This window comes from Oxyura jamaicensis, chromosome 15, assembly GCF_011077185.1.
Source record: "Oxyura jamaicensis isolate SHBP4307 breed ruddy duck chromosome 15, BPBGC_Ojam_1.0, whole genome shotgun sequence".
In the NCBI taxonomy this organism is placed as follows: domain Eukaryota; kingdom Metazoa; phylum Chordata; class Aves; order Anseriformes; family Anatidae; genus Oxyura; species Oxyura jamaicensis.
In genome coordinates, this window is record NC_048907.1 from 8,984,919 (window position 1) to 9,003,873 (window position 18,955).

The 18,955-nt window shown below is 40.6% G+C and overlaps 1 protein-coding gene across 5 annotated transcripts in view; it reads right to left on the bottom strand.

Annotated features, from left to right (window-relative positions):
- Window positions 1–438: 438 nt before the first annotated feature.
- The window catches only part of CABIN1 (calcineurin binding protein 1), a 108,842-nt gene continuing 90,325 nt past the window's right edge, over window positions 439–18,955 (bottom strand). For 4 of the 5 annotated variants that reach the window (XM_035341132.1, XM_035341130.1, XM_035341131.1 and 1 more), the window contains exons 36-39: window positions 15,480–15,774; window positions 4,557–4,721; window positions 2,459–2,685; window positions 439–1,820 (exon numbers count right to left, since the gene is read on the bottom strand). In XM_035341132.1, the coding sequence (XP_035197023.1) occupies window positions 1,677–1,820; window positions 2,459–2,685; window positions 4,557–4,721; window positions 15,480–15,774 (831 nt within the window). In that variant the 3' untranslated portion in view covers window positions 439–1,676. The remainder of the gene's footprint in view (window positions 1,821–2,458; window positions 2,686–4,556; window positions 4,722–15,479; window positions 15,775–18,955) is intronic. The other variant, XM_035341133.1, reaches the window with a different exon arrangement.

Genomic DNA, 18,955 nt, shown 5'->3' on the forward strand with positions numbered 1-18,955 from the left:
TACTAAGTTCGATGCTGCTGCTTTTTATCCAGGGCCCGTTCATTATTCTTAGAGTGAACGAATGACAACTGCACTAGCAGATTAACTGCTACTTTGTTCAGCCAAATATTCTTTCCATGTGGTCATATTTACTACATGCTGTCTTCTCCCTTATATTGCTCATCAGTATTCAAAGCCACTCAGGTGCAAAACTTTAGATCATGTCTCAGTGGGGGAAGTGAAACCTCTGTACGCAATCTTGGTAACGCTGACTGACCCAGCTCTGGGCCACACAAGACCAAATCCATCCTAAGAGATCTGACAGTCTTCAGAAAAGGAAGAGGCTTCCTCCCACCCCCTTCCTTCACCACCTCCTTATCCAAGAAATAAAAGGAAGGGAGGAGTACTACTTCTTCCAGGACCATGGCACCTTGTCCTCTCAGACGAACAGAGGCAACAATAGGTACATTTCAGCTTTATTAGAAAAAAAACAACAACAAAAGTTTATACAAAGCTCTGCATTTTACAGAAAATCACCTCCCCCAAACACAAAGAAATCCAACATGGCAAGCTGTATGCATTTTTTCATATACATACATATATATGTACATACACATATATATATGTGTGAATGCACGCGTGTATATATAGTGTGACTTTTTTTGCATGGTTTGCATTCATTATTTTACAAAGTTAACATTCAGTAGAAAAAAAGGTCTTTGTTACCATTATTTTCTCATATAAATAACTGTGAGCAGTCCCTCTGCAGATAGATAAAAAACACCTTTTCGTGTCATTCTGTAAAAAACAGACATTACTGAAATGGCATTGAAATCTCAAGTTTTTTTCAGTACCACCATAAAAATATCATCTAGCCCCCAATTCAAAATGCTTGTCCAAGGCATTAGAAGAGAAAGGACTGTAAGACAATTCTGGAAAGATCAGTTCGTTAAGCCAACATTCAGGTAGGTAATTTTTGCTGGACCTCATACATCGGTGTGAAATGAGCACAAACAGGAGGCCAACCTCTCTGTCTGCCTAGAAAAGCCTACTGCCTTTTGCCTACTGCCACTGAGTCAAATTCCAACAAAGCACGCAGCTGTGCCAAGTAGCTGACGCTCTCCGCTCACCCTTCTCAGCACGCAACAAAGCCATAGTCTTTCTTGATGCAATTAAAACCTCTACCAGCTCGGCAAACTTTTCCTAATCCGTTCACCTTAATAGGAGCTGGACTAACATGGCATGACTAGACAGATATTAGGTTGCTGAATTATTGGGAGAAAAACTTAACCAATGGCAGAAATACAAGGACAATTAAAAAGAAGAAAACACTATAGAAAAGAGCTATCAGAGTGAATCCCAAGGCTCTGGTTTGAAGAAGCAGAAACAGTAGAGAGATGCAAGTTGCAGCTCAAAACATCCTTTTGTTTACTGAAGTTAAAGGTGACGTCGTGGTCCAAATGAATTAACTGCCTGGTAAACAATCATTTTTTCCATCAAGCACCATGATGGAGAGAATGGCAAAGATTTTGAAGGCAATACAAGTGGTAGTGGTGATAACAAAGGTAATGAAAGTGAAGAACACAATGATGCAGATTAAATGGTGAGTAATGCCAACGAAGATGTTTGGACTGCCAGAGATGCTGGCAACAAGAAGAATGGTTATATGGTTGGTGTTGATGATGGCCAGAATTCATTCATATGTCCATGTAGTCATCATCTTCATCAGTATCACTTTCCAGTGAGGACTCCTGGCTTGAGGTCTCTAAGATTTCCAAAGCTGGCTGACAAAGGCTCTCCTTCTTTACATTCGCTGCAGACTGAGCAGACAAAATAGCAGACTGATCCCAAAAAGAGAGAGAGAGAATATATTGCTAAATAGTCAGGATAAACCCATGATCAAAGGGATAAAAGCCAACTGGTTGCTATTTCTTCACATTCAAAAGCCCTCTTACTTTCATAAAAGATATGGCATCCTAATGTGAAACAACATAACATTAACCAGTAGGCTTCCCCACAGTTAATATTCTAGTAGCTTCCACTAATGTAAGAATTGCAATTACTGCACTAACTCTCTCACCCATTTCTGTAATTCCTTCTAATTCCCTCAAAAAAAGGACGGGGGCTAGAATAGCTCTGATGTCACCCATGGCCAATATTTCACCAGTTCTTAAAAACTGGACTCCTGCCGACAGCAGCTCGTATCTTAGAACAGAATAGAACAGTTCAGTTGGAAGGGACCTACACGGCTCATCAAGTCCAATTGCCTGACCACTTCAGGGCTGACGAAAAGTTAAAGCATATCAAGGGCATTATTCAAATGCCTCTTGAACATTGACAGGCATGGGTCTTCTGCTATTTATGCTACCTCTGGTTATGAACTGGAGACAGGAACTGTTGTTCCTTATGCACAAGGATTTGATTGAGGGGACAATTAAGATGAAAACAATCTAAATAATTACTTTTTCCCTTTTATTACCTTTAATTTTTGCTTGGTCTCTTCTGAAATGCTGCCCTTTGGAGAAAGGAGGGTGGGAGTGGGTGGAGTGACAGTGATCTCAGGTGGAAATTTGGTGACAGATGAAGGTATGAAAAGCTTTGGCATGTTGGGCAGAACACGAGTTTTTACTCGGGTGCCATCTGTCTTGTTCTGCTGACTTCCCAAAGTCTGTGAACTGGAGCTGAGTTCAGGCTTGGAACTGGAGGCTAAACAGAAAATAATAAGAAAAAACACGTTAGGAAGTTATCTAGGTTTTCACATGTCAAAGAAGAGGGAACAGATGATTGTTAGACATATGGCTGGCTCAAAAGGCCTTTCTTCTAGCTTTAATTAGGGTTCGGAAACAGAAGAAGAAAGTGCCTCAAGATTCTAAAATGGCAACTAGGAATAATTAAAAAAAAAAATCTAGACAGTAGAAACTCAGCCTGTCTGCACCAATCATGACAGTGGCAGCATTGCACTGGCCCATTGACATCTAGTTAGAAGGCGACCACAAACATCTTCCTACTTTTTTCAGAAGAAATCATCTAATGTTTGTGTTCTCTAACTGGATCTCCCTTCCATAATGCAGCAAGAAGATACTTAATTTTACTTAATTTTACTTGTGAGTCTTTTTTAAGCTTCCTCCACTGTAGTGTTGTCCCTTCAGTAACCTATCTACCATCCACTTGCTACATTTTCAAACAGGAATTTTGTAATTTCCACTAAACTGTCCTCACAAGTTAAGAAAAATACATAGTAATACCTGTAAACACTTCCTCACTATTCCCTTCAAATCCTGCCATAAAAAAATCTCTTTGGGTGTAATGTCCAAAAAAAGCAACGAGATCCTTGGTATGCTCATGCTATTACCTGCCACATGGGCTAGCACCATCACAACAGTTCCATATACCCCCAAGTATACTTTTAGCCTGTACAATGGAAGCTTGCTCAGACATGGCTCATCTCGTGAAGTAAAGAGAGGGATCTGGCCCTTCCTTATGCTCTATCACAACACAAAACAATATATACGTGACAATAATCAGCAGAATACAGTGCTTTCACATTCAAAACTGAGAACAGAGATTTCTTGATATCTTACTAATGATGATGCTTCACGTGGAATCAATTTTTTTTCAAAAAAGTTATACAAGCAAAACCACCAGAGTGTCTCAGATGCGTAATAACGACAGCTGTCTTTATATATGCTTTTGTTCATATTTAGTCTTAGTCAAATCCATCTCTTGCAGGTTTCTGGAACCGACAGGGCTACTTTAACACAGCAAAACAAAATGCCAGCTCCCTGATGCTATCCTGAAAAACAAACAACAGCAGACTGACTACTAAGGGATGTAAAATTGAATTGTATGTTCTCAGCAGTATACCAGAATGTGAGAACTGCCACAACAGATGAGGCTTTCCATCACGGTCAGTGACCCATCTCCGTTTGCACGCAATCAGTTCAGAGTCGAGTACCAGAAATGTTGCAGTAATCAGACATGGGATAACGTGACTCATAAATAAGGGAAAAAAGATACCTTCAACATGAATACCTACATTATGCCTGCCTGAAAAAACAAGTTTTGTATTTTTGCTGTTAAAACACCTTCTCTTTGGAAGAGGGCAGAGGAGGGATGGACAGCATTAACTGTTGTAACGCTGGGTTTTATGTTAACTCCACTCAGTCTGAATATTGTAAAAAGTCGTTTCCTTCTACTAAATATTCCAGCAGTGTAATCCAAAGCATAGTCATATTGCCCTGTGTAAGATTACAACTAAAAGAAAAATTCTACTTCCAAAGAAACACAGACTATACAGCACGATAGCCTAGCACTAGGATGTTTTTTATTTGGCTTTGCTGCCATAGTATTTTGTATGTGAGTCATGCACCAAAAAGAATAACCATTAAGGGACTACAAGGCACTTCTCCAGGAAGCTGTGAGATTGCCAAGAATGCCTCTAAACTCTGGAATACTCTACTGGAAGGCAAGCAGCAGAGAAGCCAGGGAATACGTATTGCAACTATCTAGTACATCAATCTCTACAGATTGATACTCAGATAACCACTTATTTCCACTGAAGCACAGAAAGCTCCTACCTTGGGTACAAACATGTCCTGAATTTGTGCTTGTCACTGATTCCACTTGCCAGCAAACAGGCTCTGGTGATGGCGCAACAGTAGCCATTTTCATCTGCTGACAAAGCCGTGACTCCTGTTGCTGAAATCCAAGCCCCTCCAAAGGCACTTCAAGCTCTTCTTCCTCTTTATTAATGAAACATAATTCACAGATTAACAGACATCCTGCTCTCTTTCCTAAGCCTCAGTCCTTCTGCTGTCTACCCAACTGGTAGAAGCTTTAAAAAATATGTTTTAATATTTCTTCTATTTCTAAATCATAACATGATTGTGTAAAATGAAACACTGGCAAGCCAAGATGGCAACCACACATTTTTCATACTTGGTGCCATCAACTCAAACAAAAAAAAAAGCTCTTTAAAAAAAAAGAAAAAAAACATCTGGTGTGTGGCATTTTGTTATCTCTGCATATCTACAAGAAACAAAAACGTGCAACTGCCCATTAACCTTTGGAGGTGTGAGGGGTGAATCACCTGTCATACATGCAACGCAAAATCCATCACCCTTAATGATGAGCCAGCTGTGATGGATGAGCCCCTCTCTGATCCACAACCACAGGTACAAGCTACATTGAACTGCAACTTACTGCTAAGTAAGATTAATTACTGTGAACATCCAGCAACAGTTTTTTTTAATGTAATCATTACGAAGCTATGCTAAATGCCCAGTTTTCAGTGATAGGCCTACTGAACCTTTATCAATGCATTAGTCTAGTATTCCCACCTTCTGTTATTCCAGAATTTGGGATGTTTAAAACTCAGAAGCCTATAGTGTGTGAGCACAATCTCTTAATTACAAATCAGTGGTATCTGATTTTAAATTAATGCAGTGTTAAACCAGTTTTCTTGCACCCTGGACTGCATATTGTACTTAACAGGAGTAATTTTCACTGAACTACTGAGAACTATTCATGACAACCCTTTCTGGGAAGGGCAGACTGAAACAGCAGCTAGCATTTCAATGCTACAGGCACACAAACAAAGTCTTATGTTCTGATAAAGTGGAAGATATCCTTCAAAAACAAAGGGCTGTTGAGGCAAGTTTGAATTAGGTAAGGTGTGCACAGGCAGCTATTGCAGACCAGCAGGTGCAATGTATATTTACAGCTGAACTTGCTCTGAAATTCTTTCTATGTCCATGCTCTAAATCAGTTTAGGACTTTGACAGCATAGCATCTTAAGAAGAAATACATTTTTCAACTTTTCCTAATTGGAAAAGTACTCTTCCCCCCCCCCCCCCACTGTATGTTGAAAACACTTCTCCATCTTCGTCGTTGTTAATAAGAACTTGAAATTTACCATGGTAATATTTTCCTGTCCAACAGCTCCCCTTGCAGAAAATGCTTGAGATAATGCCTCAGCTTAACAGCTTGGTAAAATCCACATTGATGCAGTTTGAAAGATGCAACTTTTTAAATGAATTAGATTCCTAGGGTCCTTGAATAATTTTATATAGAAAAAGCTTACCAAAGCAGGCTGTAAGTTCCTTCATCCACTAATTTCCATTGGTAAAATAAAATAACCTGTTATCTAAACTGGTAGCTGATAGCCAACACAAGCCTCAGGATAAATGAGTCTGCTTGCAGAGAATTCTCCGAGTTACCAAAAAGGAAAGGTCGCACACTACAGCACAAATCACAGGCAGCTTCTGTTCTGTGATGTTCCACTCCCTATCGAGCACAAAATGGGGGGGTCTAACGCAGAAGAATAGCTCTCCTTCTCAGCAATTTCTTGAACGTTTTTGTACGGATACTTCAACAACTAGTATTGGAAGTAGGAAAAAAAAAATAGTTGCATCCGACCAAATCAGCTTAAAAACAACACAGAAGGAAGTGGTTATACAACAGGAACATCACAATTCATTGTTTCCCTGTTTGAGAAACAGAAGATAGCTGAAAGATCGTTCTGTGTATTTGCCTGCTCGTTATATCAGATCCATGTATGATTTAACCGCATGCTGACAAGTGCAAGGGACCATACGAAGAAGGATCAGCCCTAACGTGGCCTGAAGCCAATATACACACATCCCATTACACTGCGAGCTTCTGACAATAAGCTGTAGTCTAAACCCAGAAGACTCCCATGCTGAAACATCTACAAGACACTTGATCAAAGATGGAAAGAAGCATTACATCAACATTTGAAGAAGAGCAAGATGAAAATTACGATTTCCAGTTACCCTGCAAGGCAACAACTCCCTTTAGCTTACTCCAACGCGCCAGACCCCGAGTCTTAAACACCCAGGGTAAGTACTAACAGAGCCTTATTTATCCACTTATTAACCAAGGATACAAAACACTCATTAATTTAGCAGATACAATACCACATAAACTGGAAATCCTATAGCTTTAACTACGCTGCTAGCTGAGAACAGTTTTGTATGTACTTAACTGCTAAATTACATTGGGGACTTAATAGTTCACCATTCAGAACAAAAGCTCAGATTCGCATTATTGCTTAATGACTAAACCCTACCTCTTTTGTTGGTTATAATCTTTGTTTAATTATAAGATATATCATTGCTTAAGCTGATTTGCTGTGCTTTGCTTTAACTAAATTATGCCCCACTGACAAAGCTCTTTTGAGCAGCGTATTTCTAGCCAGATGCTACAAGACAGATGTAAGTCTGCATTCTTTCACGAGGAATCAGCTTACTCGCATGCATTTCCATCTTCCACATCATGTTTGTTTCTTTTACTTTTGAAGATGCAGATTTGTAGTGTAGTAAAATTAAGATTTAATTTTAATAAAACTGTGTGTCAGCCCTTTTTCAAAGAAGTGACTGTAAACATAAGGGCAGGAGCTTGGCACAGTGTGTATTTCTATTACTACGCTTCTGGAAACAACACTTGTTAATATTCAATCAAGCTGCTTCTTTCACTACGTGACATCAAGAGCCCCCGTCCATTAATCAGTCATTTGCTGTCAGGTGTTAAACATACAGTGACTGAATTTTATTCCCTGATTGGGTCATAGACTTTCTTCTTTTATGACTGAGCAGTATTTTTTTTGTGATAGTCACCTGAGTGATATTATTTCTTAGTTAAAAATTAAGTTAATTAACAAAATATTTTTATTTCTTGGTAAAGAACTTGTTATTTCAGGAGCATATATCATAACTTGTATTATCAATACTTTAATATACTGCACAGATTTATCTGTTTTCATTACAGACAGAAAGGGCAAAAGACAGAAGGATAATCATGAAGAAATACACAGCTGAATTGCTATTACTCGTCTAAAACACATTTCTGAAGAGAGTATCTTGATATTAGTCTCGTGGACGATGCCGTTATAGCCCTGAACATAATGTCCTAGTTTTTCTAATAAAAACTTTCCCCAGGGAGGCAAAGACTCCACTAACTCATGAGCCACAATATTCTGCACAAGTGCAAGAGCACAAGAATACAACTAACAGCACATGCTGAAGGTGTTCGGAAGCGCAGATTCAATCTCAGTTAACAAATCGTTTGGTAATATGCAGTACTTGTACGGTTCGTGCAGGCTTTCAAACATTAGCTGTACAAACCCAGTTTAAAATAAAATCAGTTTGTGAAGACGTAATATGCAACAGTCGCTTGTCTCCAGGCTGAAGGTGGGACAGATACTCTGGAGATCTGTTTAGCACTCTCTCCTCATAACACAGCACAAAAAATAAGCATATAGAAAAAGCACAGATTCGCAATGCATATTATTAATATTGGTACCGAAAAGTTCCTCTCCGATTGAGCTGAATTCTAAGTATCCTTTTCAGCCTTCCCTCTCCCAGCTGGCTAAAGATATATAAAATAGCAGACAGAGAAAGAGGGACATCATACCTTTCAACATCTCCCTGCTTTAGTGAGGAAGAAACAAGCTGAAAACAATTCAATGCAACAACCTACTCCAGCTTTCCTCTCCAACCTCTTTCCACTTGTTGCCAGGGAAACCAGTGTTTGCAGATGCCTATAGCGGGCGCCGGGGTTCATGACTTCATCACAGCTAATATTCTCCCTCACCATCTCCCTTTATACAGAGAAAACACTGTATACACATATCCGCACACCCAAAACAGATTATACAACTCCTGCACCCGTTTTTACACCGGTAAGGCAGTTATTTGCTATTCTGACGCAGCTACGTCAAAAATATTCCCTCGGCAATTTGCAGATGTGGAGAAAGTTTCAAAGCAGTAGCAGGGTAACAGTGAGCAGCTGCTCCGGTCCCCGTGCACTGCACCGTGTGCTTATCACCGAGTTTCTTTGTGCTGTCAGGTAGAAGGAGACATCAGCATTAGTCATCTAAGACATTTTAGCTGGAATTTCAAAAAATCCTTTAGCCATGCACTAAACCTATTACGTTATGTGGTGAGTGAAAGACAAGCCCAGAAAATGTGACTGGCACCTGGAAAAAATGTTTTCCACTTGCTGAGGGAGGTGGTTTGAAGCATTAAAGCACAGATACGCTAAAGGCTACAAGCAACTTAGAGTGCAAGCGCAAAACATCATTCATTAGAGGAAAAAGGAAGAAACTGAGCTTTGAACTCCAGGACAGACACTAACGTGATTTCAAAAGTGTATGCTTGGAGAAATGAACAGATAACAGCTTCAAGTGCTTAACTGAAGCAGTTGCACCGCTTGCCTTCATCCCTCTGCAAAGCACCTTGCCTGGCAGTTCTTTGTCAGACAAAAAGCCTGAAAATACATTACTGTGATTTAGCCACTCTGTACCACCGAGCTTTCCAAACACTTCCAAAGAGTAAGGGCAACATCCTGTGTGCCCACAGACAGTAGGAAATACCTGTGTTATTTGTTCCACCACCAACTGGTTTACTCCGTATTTTAATGGCCGCACGGAGTACATACAAGTTTTCCCAGCATTGTTACTTATTTACCATACAAGGTAGATACTATTCTTCTTTTTCCCCCATGTTGATGGAAATGGGTCTGATCCTTTGCTCCCTGACACAACGGAGTAAATATCTTGCTGCATTTCCAAAGAATAGTGGCTAATGTGTAAACAATTAATTTTCTGTATTCCATCTGCCTCACCCTCTGGCGTGCTGGGAATTAATACAGCTTTTCTTTTTCCCATACAGCAGCTGCAAAGGCCATGGAAAGCCTGAATTTGAAGGAGCTCAGAGTTTCCTCATACACTGTGCTACAAGTCAACGGAAACACTGGGCTGGAACACAGGCTGGTTCAGCTGAACACAGGCTGGTTAAGGATGCTGACCCACAGAAATAACAGCAGCATCCAGCCCCAAACTGTATGCTCTGTGTGCCAGGAGGTACCACAGCAGGCAGAGAGACCAGGTGTATTTAGTTCATCAAGGATGCAGGAGGTGTCCTTGGTACCCTTTCCTTACACATTTTCTTTCTCTACGTTCATTCCTAGTATCCTAGCATGGAATTTATTTCTAAAAATAAGACAACAAAACACCACTACCAAAGTCATAGCTGTAGAAATACGGATCTGCCTTGAAATGCCAAATCCAGGAAATTACATTCAAAGCTGACACACAAAGCCATGTGTTAAAAATTAAGCGTCAGTAATTTTGGAGGCAAAAAGCTGCAGAACACAAGTTCTGCGGCCCCCTGAAATGAAAGAAATTCAAGCAGTCTGCTGAACAGAAGTTGGCACTGTAGTAACGTGGCATACTGCTATATTTATCGCTAGGGTCCCGAACACAGTCTGCTGTACAATTACGTGAGACATACCCCAAACTCTTTCCTAACGCTGAGGTCAGCTGTCACAGTACAACATTCATGCTAGGAAAGCTTAGATCAGGTGGCTGCTCGGAAAGTGCTTCCTGGAAGTAGTCCCCGGCCCATCCCAATTCCCAAACTCCCAGATCCCTGAGGGAGACACACTGGGGCACAGCCAGCGGAGCTCCTGGGTCCCACACCACCTCCTGGCCCTGTCAGGTTTTCTAGAGATGCTGCAAGCTCACAGGTACCTTGGTAAAGAAAAACCCTGAAGCACAATACAACTTTCTCTCTTTCTAAAGAAACAAAAACCCCAGCCAAACACAAGTAAAAAATAGAGCCATGTAAACCAAAGAAGCAACCCATGCCCTTCAATAAGAAACTTACAAGCCTAGATCAAAAAAGCCCAACAGTTTTGTATGCAATGATACAAACTTTCAAATGGCTTTATAAAACCTCATCTAATTAGTAGTTGTTTTTTAGTATTCAACTGAACAAGAGCATATCATTTGAAGAACATCACCTGGTAATCCCTGTATAGCAAATCTCTCGTTGGCAGTCTACTCCCTGTGCATTTTATGTATTAGTTACCTAACGAAAGCCGTAAGCCCCTTCCTTCCCCATCAGTATTTCATCCTTCCTTGACCTGACAGCCAATTAAGCCCAAAACAAATTAGCAGAAGCAGCTAAGGGTTTTGTTGTGTTCTTTAAAGACATTTTTCCAAGAACTTCGGAAACAATGCAATACCTGCGCAGTTAGCCTTACAACAAGCTCTCTCTTCAGTCTCCGTTTGTGCAGCAGCATATAAAACAAGTATTCTGCTGGCAGCAGACGAAGGCCAGTGAAACAAACATACTGAAACAACACAGCACCATGACCATGCTCTTCTACAAATCTTTGCAGTCTCCAGAAGATGTGTTATTAATGCAAGACATCCACAGGGCAGCGCTTCCCCGGGATTTTCAGGGGGATCTTTGGCCCCACAGCCTGCCCAGCCCACGCTACGCCCCTGGCTCTTACCGCTACCTCACAGGGCACGGTTTGGAAGCTGCTGTTCCTGTCTGATTTATTCTTACTGATTTAGCACGGGCACATATAAACAACAGCTTTAATTTCAAAGGATTTTCCGCACAGCGTTGGATTGAATAAATAAAACTTAAAAAAAAAAAAAAAGGTAAGGATTAGAAGTAGATATTAAGTGTACTGAAAAACTTTTCTGGAATGAGTTTGTTGCAATAGAAACGAAATCAGTGTACTTCCAAAGGGAAGAGGAAAAGACACAGCTGACTGGTACTGCCTGAGCATTAGGCAAAAGGGAATTAAGAAGTCATTCACAAACAGGAAACCCCCTGCTGGCAGTCAGCAGTGAAGTTGTTTTCAGAGTGCACCCATTGTGAAAAATAAAAAGCTTCATGAAAAGGAAGGATCAGACAGGTGGAAGTGAGAATACCAATGCCAACACAGGAGGCAGACAGAAAGATTAGAGAGCGCAAACGGGGAGTTAGTCGAAGGCTGCCTGGTTGATTTCTATCAGCAGCTTCACAGTCACTACCAGGTGGAAAGGAGCTTCCACCCCAGGGTGCTACAGAAGGCGGGGGTTACAGGGATTTAGACAGAACTTTTAAAGCCTTGGAGGAATTCAGCCTTGGGAATTGAGGACGAAAGCTGCCAAAAGCCAGGATAAGTCACATCGTGCATATAGGAAAGACCCCTCACACCGGGTAACTGCTGGAGGAACAACCCAATACAAAGACTCACATGAGGCCACAGGTCCAGGCCAGGCTAAACTTCTGCGTTTCAGATTTTTTTGAGGCATCTGTTGAGATCAACTCTGAACTCTACAGCACCGTTTTGAATTCAGCAGAGAAACCAAGAGACGAGACTGATCATTGTTAGGAGGGCTCAACTGCTACTTCGGGTCCTTTAAAAAGAAACTGAACGTTTGACTGAATTCCACAGTTAAAATAAGGTTAAATAAAGTTAAAACAATTTAGTCTCATTACTCACTCTAACCGTGCTACCGTTTACCTTTCCACGCAACCTTCTTCACTGGCATTTATTCCTTCTGCTTCTCAAAGTCTGAAAGTTCTACAGGTTGAAGTATGCTTACACCTCTACCTGCCCCGTTGTGTCTAGATAACAAATGTCTGAAATCATAGCAGGATTATTTATTTATGGCTGATGGGCTGCAATTTCCCTGCACACTGGAGAAAGACCTGACTGACTTCCTCATCTCTGAATTTCTAAGTTTGGACAGCTGTATCATGACCTTGTTTTTGCACTGAAATGCTTAGGGGTTGAATGGACATGAATTTCATGGAGAGGGGGGAAATTTGTTTTGTACTCTTCTAACCTTAAGCTACATTCCAATTAACCAAATAGCTGGTTTTAAGCAAAACACATAATATTAAATAATTCCAAGTATACAAGCCTTGGTACGAAAAGTCAGATGTGAATGTTTTCCTGTCCATTCCTTATAAGAATCATTATCTGGGCAAGGACACTGAAGTTAAAAGGAAGTGTCAAGATTTTTCAGCAATTTAGAACAGTACAAAAACAGAGCAGTGAGAGACATTGCAGAGGGTTTATCTTAATTGTCCTATTTTACTTTCCTTGCAGAAAATTACAGGCTGAGCCAAAAAGGCTAATAGTTCCACGTACGTTCATGCCTATGTGTAGGAAGCTCTCATGTTGAAACCACCATTACTTTGCTGCTGGATTTCATCATGTTGTATTCTATACTAGTTAGTCATATTAGACAAAATCTCTTGAAAACATCCACATAAGAAATGAGTGGCAACTTGCTTTTAAAGCCATTCTTTTTTCTGAGTGAAGCCACAGAAAACAATAGCAGCTAATCCTCTGTGACACTGAATACTCTCATATGAACAAATAGATACAGGAGGAGGTTACAAAACACAACAAGAGATGAGAAAGATGAAAACAGATTTCTCTGAAAATGGAAGGACTGATTTTATTATTTTTTTAAACAGAAACAGAGCTAATAAGAGGCAGATGAAAAAAAGTGGTAAACCAGACTATAAATAATACTTTTTAAAGGAGGTGGGTGCAAAGATACGAGAATCAAAAAGAAAAAAAAGGAAAGGACACAGCAGTAATTGGTATCTCTCTCTGCTAGAAAAATGACCTGTCAGGTATGTCTGAGAGCCAGAAAGCCAGATACAACACACACACACTCAGCACTGGAACGAGAGCTTTGCAGAGAGAGCCTCTTGATCTTCAGACACACGGATCCAGGGTTATAATTTTGGCAGCTAGCCCTTCCATCTCCCTCGACCAAGATTAGGTACAGAAAGCATAAAAGACCAATGAACAATATGAAACTTCACCACCCTAACAAAGCCTAGGAAGTCAAAAGATTAAAATAAACGTTCTAATCACTGCAAGGCAGCCCGGGAAATTGCTGAGAGGAAAGCACGTCAGAAATGCTCGTGAGTTTGTTTTAAAACTGAAAGAATCCGGGACCTCTTATCTGCATTGTCATTCCTACCAGGCTCCTTAGTGAATGCACAGCAACTGCATAAACTAGAGGATTTTTTCCCCTGTTGTCTAGGCACAAACCTGAGTTACTCCCTGTTGAATAAGCCTGCCAAGATATCTTATGACACTGTGCAACTTCATTCTTTAGCTTCATAAGGACAGTAACAAATGTGGTTTATGCACCGACTCAGCCATTCCCTTCCTTATCATTCCCCTTTCCCTCCTTTCCCTCCCAAGACAATCTCTCCCTAGCTTTGTGGAAAAGGAAAATGAGATGATTATAATGCAGCTCCTAACATTGGACGTTAAATTTCAGTTTTGTCCTGTACTCAGAGATTAGCAAATTGGGAAAACTGATTTCTCCCTAGTTTGCTCTTTGCTGCCAATGCATTCAGAAGACTGTGTGTGTTTAGATGCCAAGGCTGATTACGTAAGGCAGTATATGGTAGAAGTCACGGTACGAGTTAACTTCAACAAAACATCTAGATGATGCATAATATTCATTAATGAGTAGACTACCATTACGTCTCACAAATCTAGGCATTATTTCCATGGTATCCTCATCTGTCACTTTCCCCCAAAGCTGTATGTTTGTGGTTCATTCATAACTTTATCTGGGTTGCTATTAATTCGGCTATGGCATTTTACGAGTAGCTCTAAACTTCAAGTTTGTGAGCAGATGGAGCGAGCACAAGCAGCAGCAGAAGGCTTTTCAGACAGTGTTCCTGCTAAGGTTGCAAGAAAGTACACGCCATGACAGGTGCTCTACCACTGTAACATGCACAGCACCCCACAAATAAGGGCAGCCATGTCCTTGGGCACCCGAGGTAAGTCTGAAACTGGGTCTAATCCTACTTCGTTCCCAAAGTGGATCAGTGATTTTTACTACTGCTAACAACGCCAGCCTGCCAGGACAGCAGGAAAGAAAAAGACGGTGCTCTCATTTAACTCTTTCCTCATCTAGGCAATCTGCATAGGATCAAGTATGTAACACAGTCCTAAACAAATCACACGATCTTGCTACAGAATAAGTAACATTTGTTTTGCCTCTTCAACCCTTTTCTGTACTCCAACTTTGCACATAACCGTACTAGGACTATAAATATATTTCCAACATTCCAGTCCTGCCAGATGCTTCTTTTCTCAAATGTGAAACATAATGGTGGTGATACACTAACTTTATGAGCCATGCAGAAGCTTGGAATTTTCACAGTATTACGTATCTCCACACACATATACATGGCTGTGATATCTATGCATCTAATTATGTTAATCAGGCACTTACAAGTCAGATGTAGGCTATCCATCAATTTATTGCCATTTCAATCATTTCCAACTTTTTAAAAGCATTTGAGGTATTTTAAAGAACCGTATCTTTACTTTCTTGAAGAAAAACAAATGCTACTTCAGACTTACATGATCTATTTAAAACATTACGTTATTTTTAGGCTGCTATTCCATGATTTCACATGCAAGTTACATGCAGTGCGTACTAGAAGCTCTTTACTCTATCCTAGCAATTCAAATATGTATAATTTTATACATGTCCCAAAACAAACCCTCTGTTTGTGTAACCTTTTGAGTATGGTCTAGTGATCAGAAAATGGGACAGAATCAGAACTCAGGCACTGACTCACCATGTGGCCTTGGCAAACTGATTAGAGAGGACCATGATGTTCTGTCTCCCTGAGACTTACCACGTGCGAGATCACTCATGCTGGGAGCAGTCTCTGCATTCTGACTCCGGAGATGCTCAGTGTCCCTGTGTGACTCCTGGGAGGGAGGCACTGAAGAAGACGCTGAGGAGGAAGAGGATGAAGAGGAAGAGGCTGGTTTCGATTTGGAATGAAGATCATTCAGTCTCAGGAGATTTTCGGGAGTCACAGTGTCTGGATTCACTGGGGCGGGATGCAGTGTGGCTGGTGTTACTGGGAAAAAACTCTCTCTGTTGTCCTTCGTATGCTTTGGGGTTGTGGGCGTTTCTGCTGTGGACTGCATAAAACACAAAAGGGAAGGCAGAGACAGTGAGAAATACATGCCAGTAATTCTGCATCTGCTACCTGCTTCAGTTACAACTGCAGGCAGTACAACTTCTTGTAGACAGAAAACACTAACACGAATACAAAACCAAACATTATTATTAAGAAATCTTTCTCCTTTATGATTTGTTTTTCTTTTCCTTACAATCTACTTATTAAAGTAGCACTTGAACACTTGTTCATATTCACATTTACAATGCTTTATTTAACAAGTCCCTCACAACATAACATACTTTCCTGAACTCCATCATTAAGCATGACTTACAAACTCTTGTGAACAGAAATGACTTTATTTCATTTAAAAGCATGTTGACAAACTTGGCCTGAATGAACAGATCCACAGTGCTTTAAGAGAATTGGCAAATTAATAAATTATTTTTAGTGGATGATATGAGAAGAAGTGGAGAAAACAGAAATATGTATTTGCTTGCAAAATAAACCATCAGCCTAACCCCAAATCATAAATCCCCAACTGCAGAACTGAGTAATGTCAGTGTCCAATTGGGAACAACACTCTGGGAATTCATTCATTGCCTTTGTAGAGGTTAAAAATGGCACCAAGAGCAACACTTTTCTCCAAAGCCAGAGCTAACAATTTAGTGCAGTGCTGTTACTTATGTAGACAGAAGGGTGACAAAAAAAGCACCCATAAAATGAGCATCTTCGCTCTACTTTTTTTTTTTAATCAGTAATTAAATAAAATATTCTTGTCTGTGAGGCCACAGGATGTTTTTATTTCATGCTCTTTATAGTCTTCATTTAATGGAGACTTACTGTACCATAAAAGATATGCTTGAGTAGAATCTTATTTAATTGCCTGTCTCATTCCTTTACCTCTCATACCTCTACCAGGAATGAAGAAAAAGTCATTTTAACCACGGAGATAGAGTATGAGTGTATGGAATGGAAATAAAGAATTCTGCTGTCAGATGTAAAATCAAATTGGTCCCTAATGTCCTAGATGACCGAAGATTTATTACAATGCCTTAAGACTCAGCAGAGTTCTTCTCTCAGACTGAGAGAATAAAGCAAGGTTCAGCTGGAGAAATTACATCTTTAAAATTCCAAGGTGGAAAGCATACAAACACATTTCTGAAAATAAATGGTGGAATGTGTCTTAAAGTTCCTGAACTTGATTAATCAATTGCTAAAACACATATGATTAAAATCAGCAAGATTTTATGTGCACACAAGAAATATAGCGTCTATATTCAAAACAATTACCCTCTTGGATCAAATGAGGTCTCCTCTACCTCTGAAAGCAGAAAGTTTCTGATGTGCAAAGCATCAGTTCCAAAACTAAAGGTCTCAAGATGCACAAATAGGATCATATAAACCTGAGGGAAATTAAGCTGCAGAAGAAAGCCTCATGCCAGAAGTGAGATCACTAGAGGAAATGTTCTCAGCTGTGATTTGGAGGGAAAACCCTTCACACCCATGCACTTCATTAACTCACATAACACATTATGGAGAACCTGAAATTTCTATGCTTATATTGTATCTATTTTTTTCTGCAGAAATATATGAGGATACTACTAGTTAGTTACTCTTTTGTTAAAAATACATCTGCATCTCAAACGGCATCTCTATAAAAACGCACAGCTATTACCAGAGACAGAAAGAGGACATCTGGAAAGTAACTCAGCAAGATTGGGATGGCACTCAGAAGAAAAACGATTACTGAGAGAAGGAACACAGCATCATGGAGTAAATCCTGCTGGAAGGGACCTCTGGCCCAACTCCCTGCTCAAAGCAAAGCTGACTTCAAAAGTCAGATCAGGTTACTCAGGGCCAGGGTCCAACCCAGTTCCACGTACCTCCAAGGATGGAGGTTCCATAACCTCTCTGGGCCCTGTTCCAGTGCTCTGCCACCTTCACACTGAACGCTTTTTTTCCTATCACTTCAGCCCAATTTCTCTTGCTCCAACTTGTAACTGGTGCCTTTCATCCGGCTCTTTCTTCTTTACTGAAGACAGCAATTCAGTACCCCCCCAGCCCTCCAGTAATCTTCTCCTCTCCAGGATGAAGCAACCCACCTCTCCCTGACTTCACTGCCTTAAGGTCACACCAGTGACCAGAGACCAACTTTTTGTCCACCAGGACCCCGAGACTGTTTTGGCGAGGCCACTCTCCAGCCACATATGTTGCACTGGGGTCATTCTGCTCCAGATGCAGGACTTTGCATTTCCCTTTGCTGAGCCTTCAGGTAGTTCTTGTTGATGCTATCCTCCAGCCTAGCGAAGGTCCTCTGAACAGTAATTTCCATTCTCCATCTTGATGATGCCCTCCAAGTTAGTGGCATTCGTGAACTCCCTAAGGTTTCAATCCATCCCATCATCCGGGGCCTTACAGAGGATGCTGCCCCAGAACAAGCCCCTGAGGACCACCACCGGGAACTGGCTGCCAGGTAGAAGACCAGTGGTTGGCCACCACACAGGGACACAACAAACGGCGAGGAGAACAAGGCCTTCTTGCAAGTTGTGGATGACCAGGCACACAAGGAGGGAAGCTTGAGACTGAAATAACCATTATTGGTGTACGTGGACAGAACAAATTCATATTTAATTTCTCTCAAAAGAAGGATGTGCTATCAGAGAGAAGTCTTTTTTTAATTGGCTCTTTCAGGTGAAGCTGCAGTTTGAGAAAGCTTTTTTTTTTTTCCCCCATATAAATGAACCTGCCTTATCCAAATTTTAATTGCACAAAAGAGTTAGGTCAAAACCAATATGTTTCTGTCTCAGTAAAGCCATGACTAAGACTCCTAATGCACAGTCAAAAACTACAGCCTCATACTAAAGCCCGGCCATCAAAGATTTTCATATCTGTGGCTTTAAAGGGAACGTTCCAGCTGTGACCTGGTAAAGAGCTGTGGAAGGATTCTGTGCTTACCCAGTGAAACAGACAGACCTTGACAGGATAAAAACAAACAAACAACAACTCTCAGTGACTTTGTTTTCTCAAAACAGTATGTGGGGGTGGGAGAAAAGGAGGAAAAAGTTATCTTTAAATAAAAGATGAAGCATAAAAAAATAAATAAATAAATAAATAAAACAAAGCTACTGTGTATTCTGTCATGCACATGGCCCTAACCAAAGGGATTTAAGCCTGGCTTACAGGTTTTACTGGACCCAGAA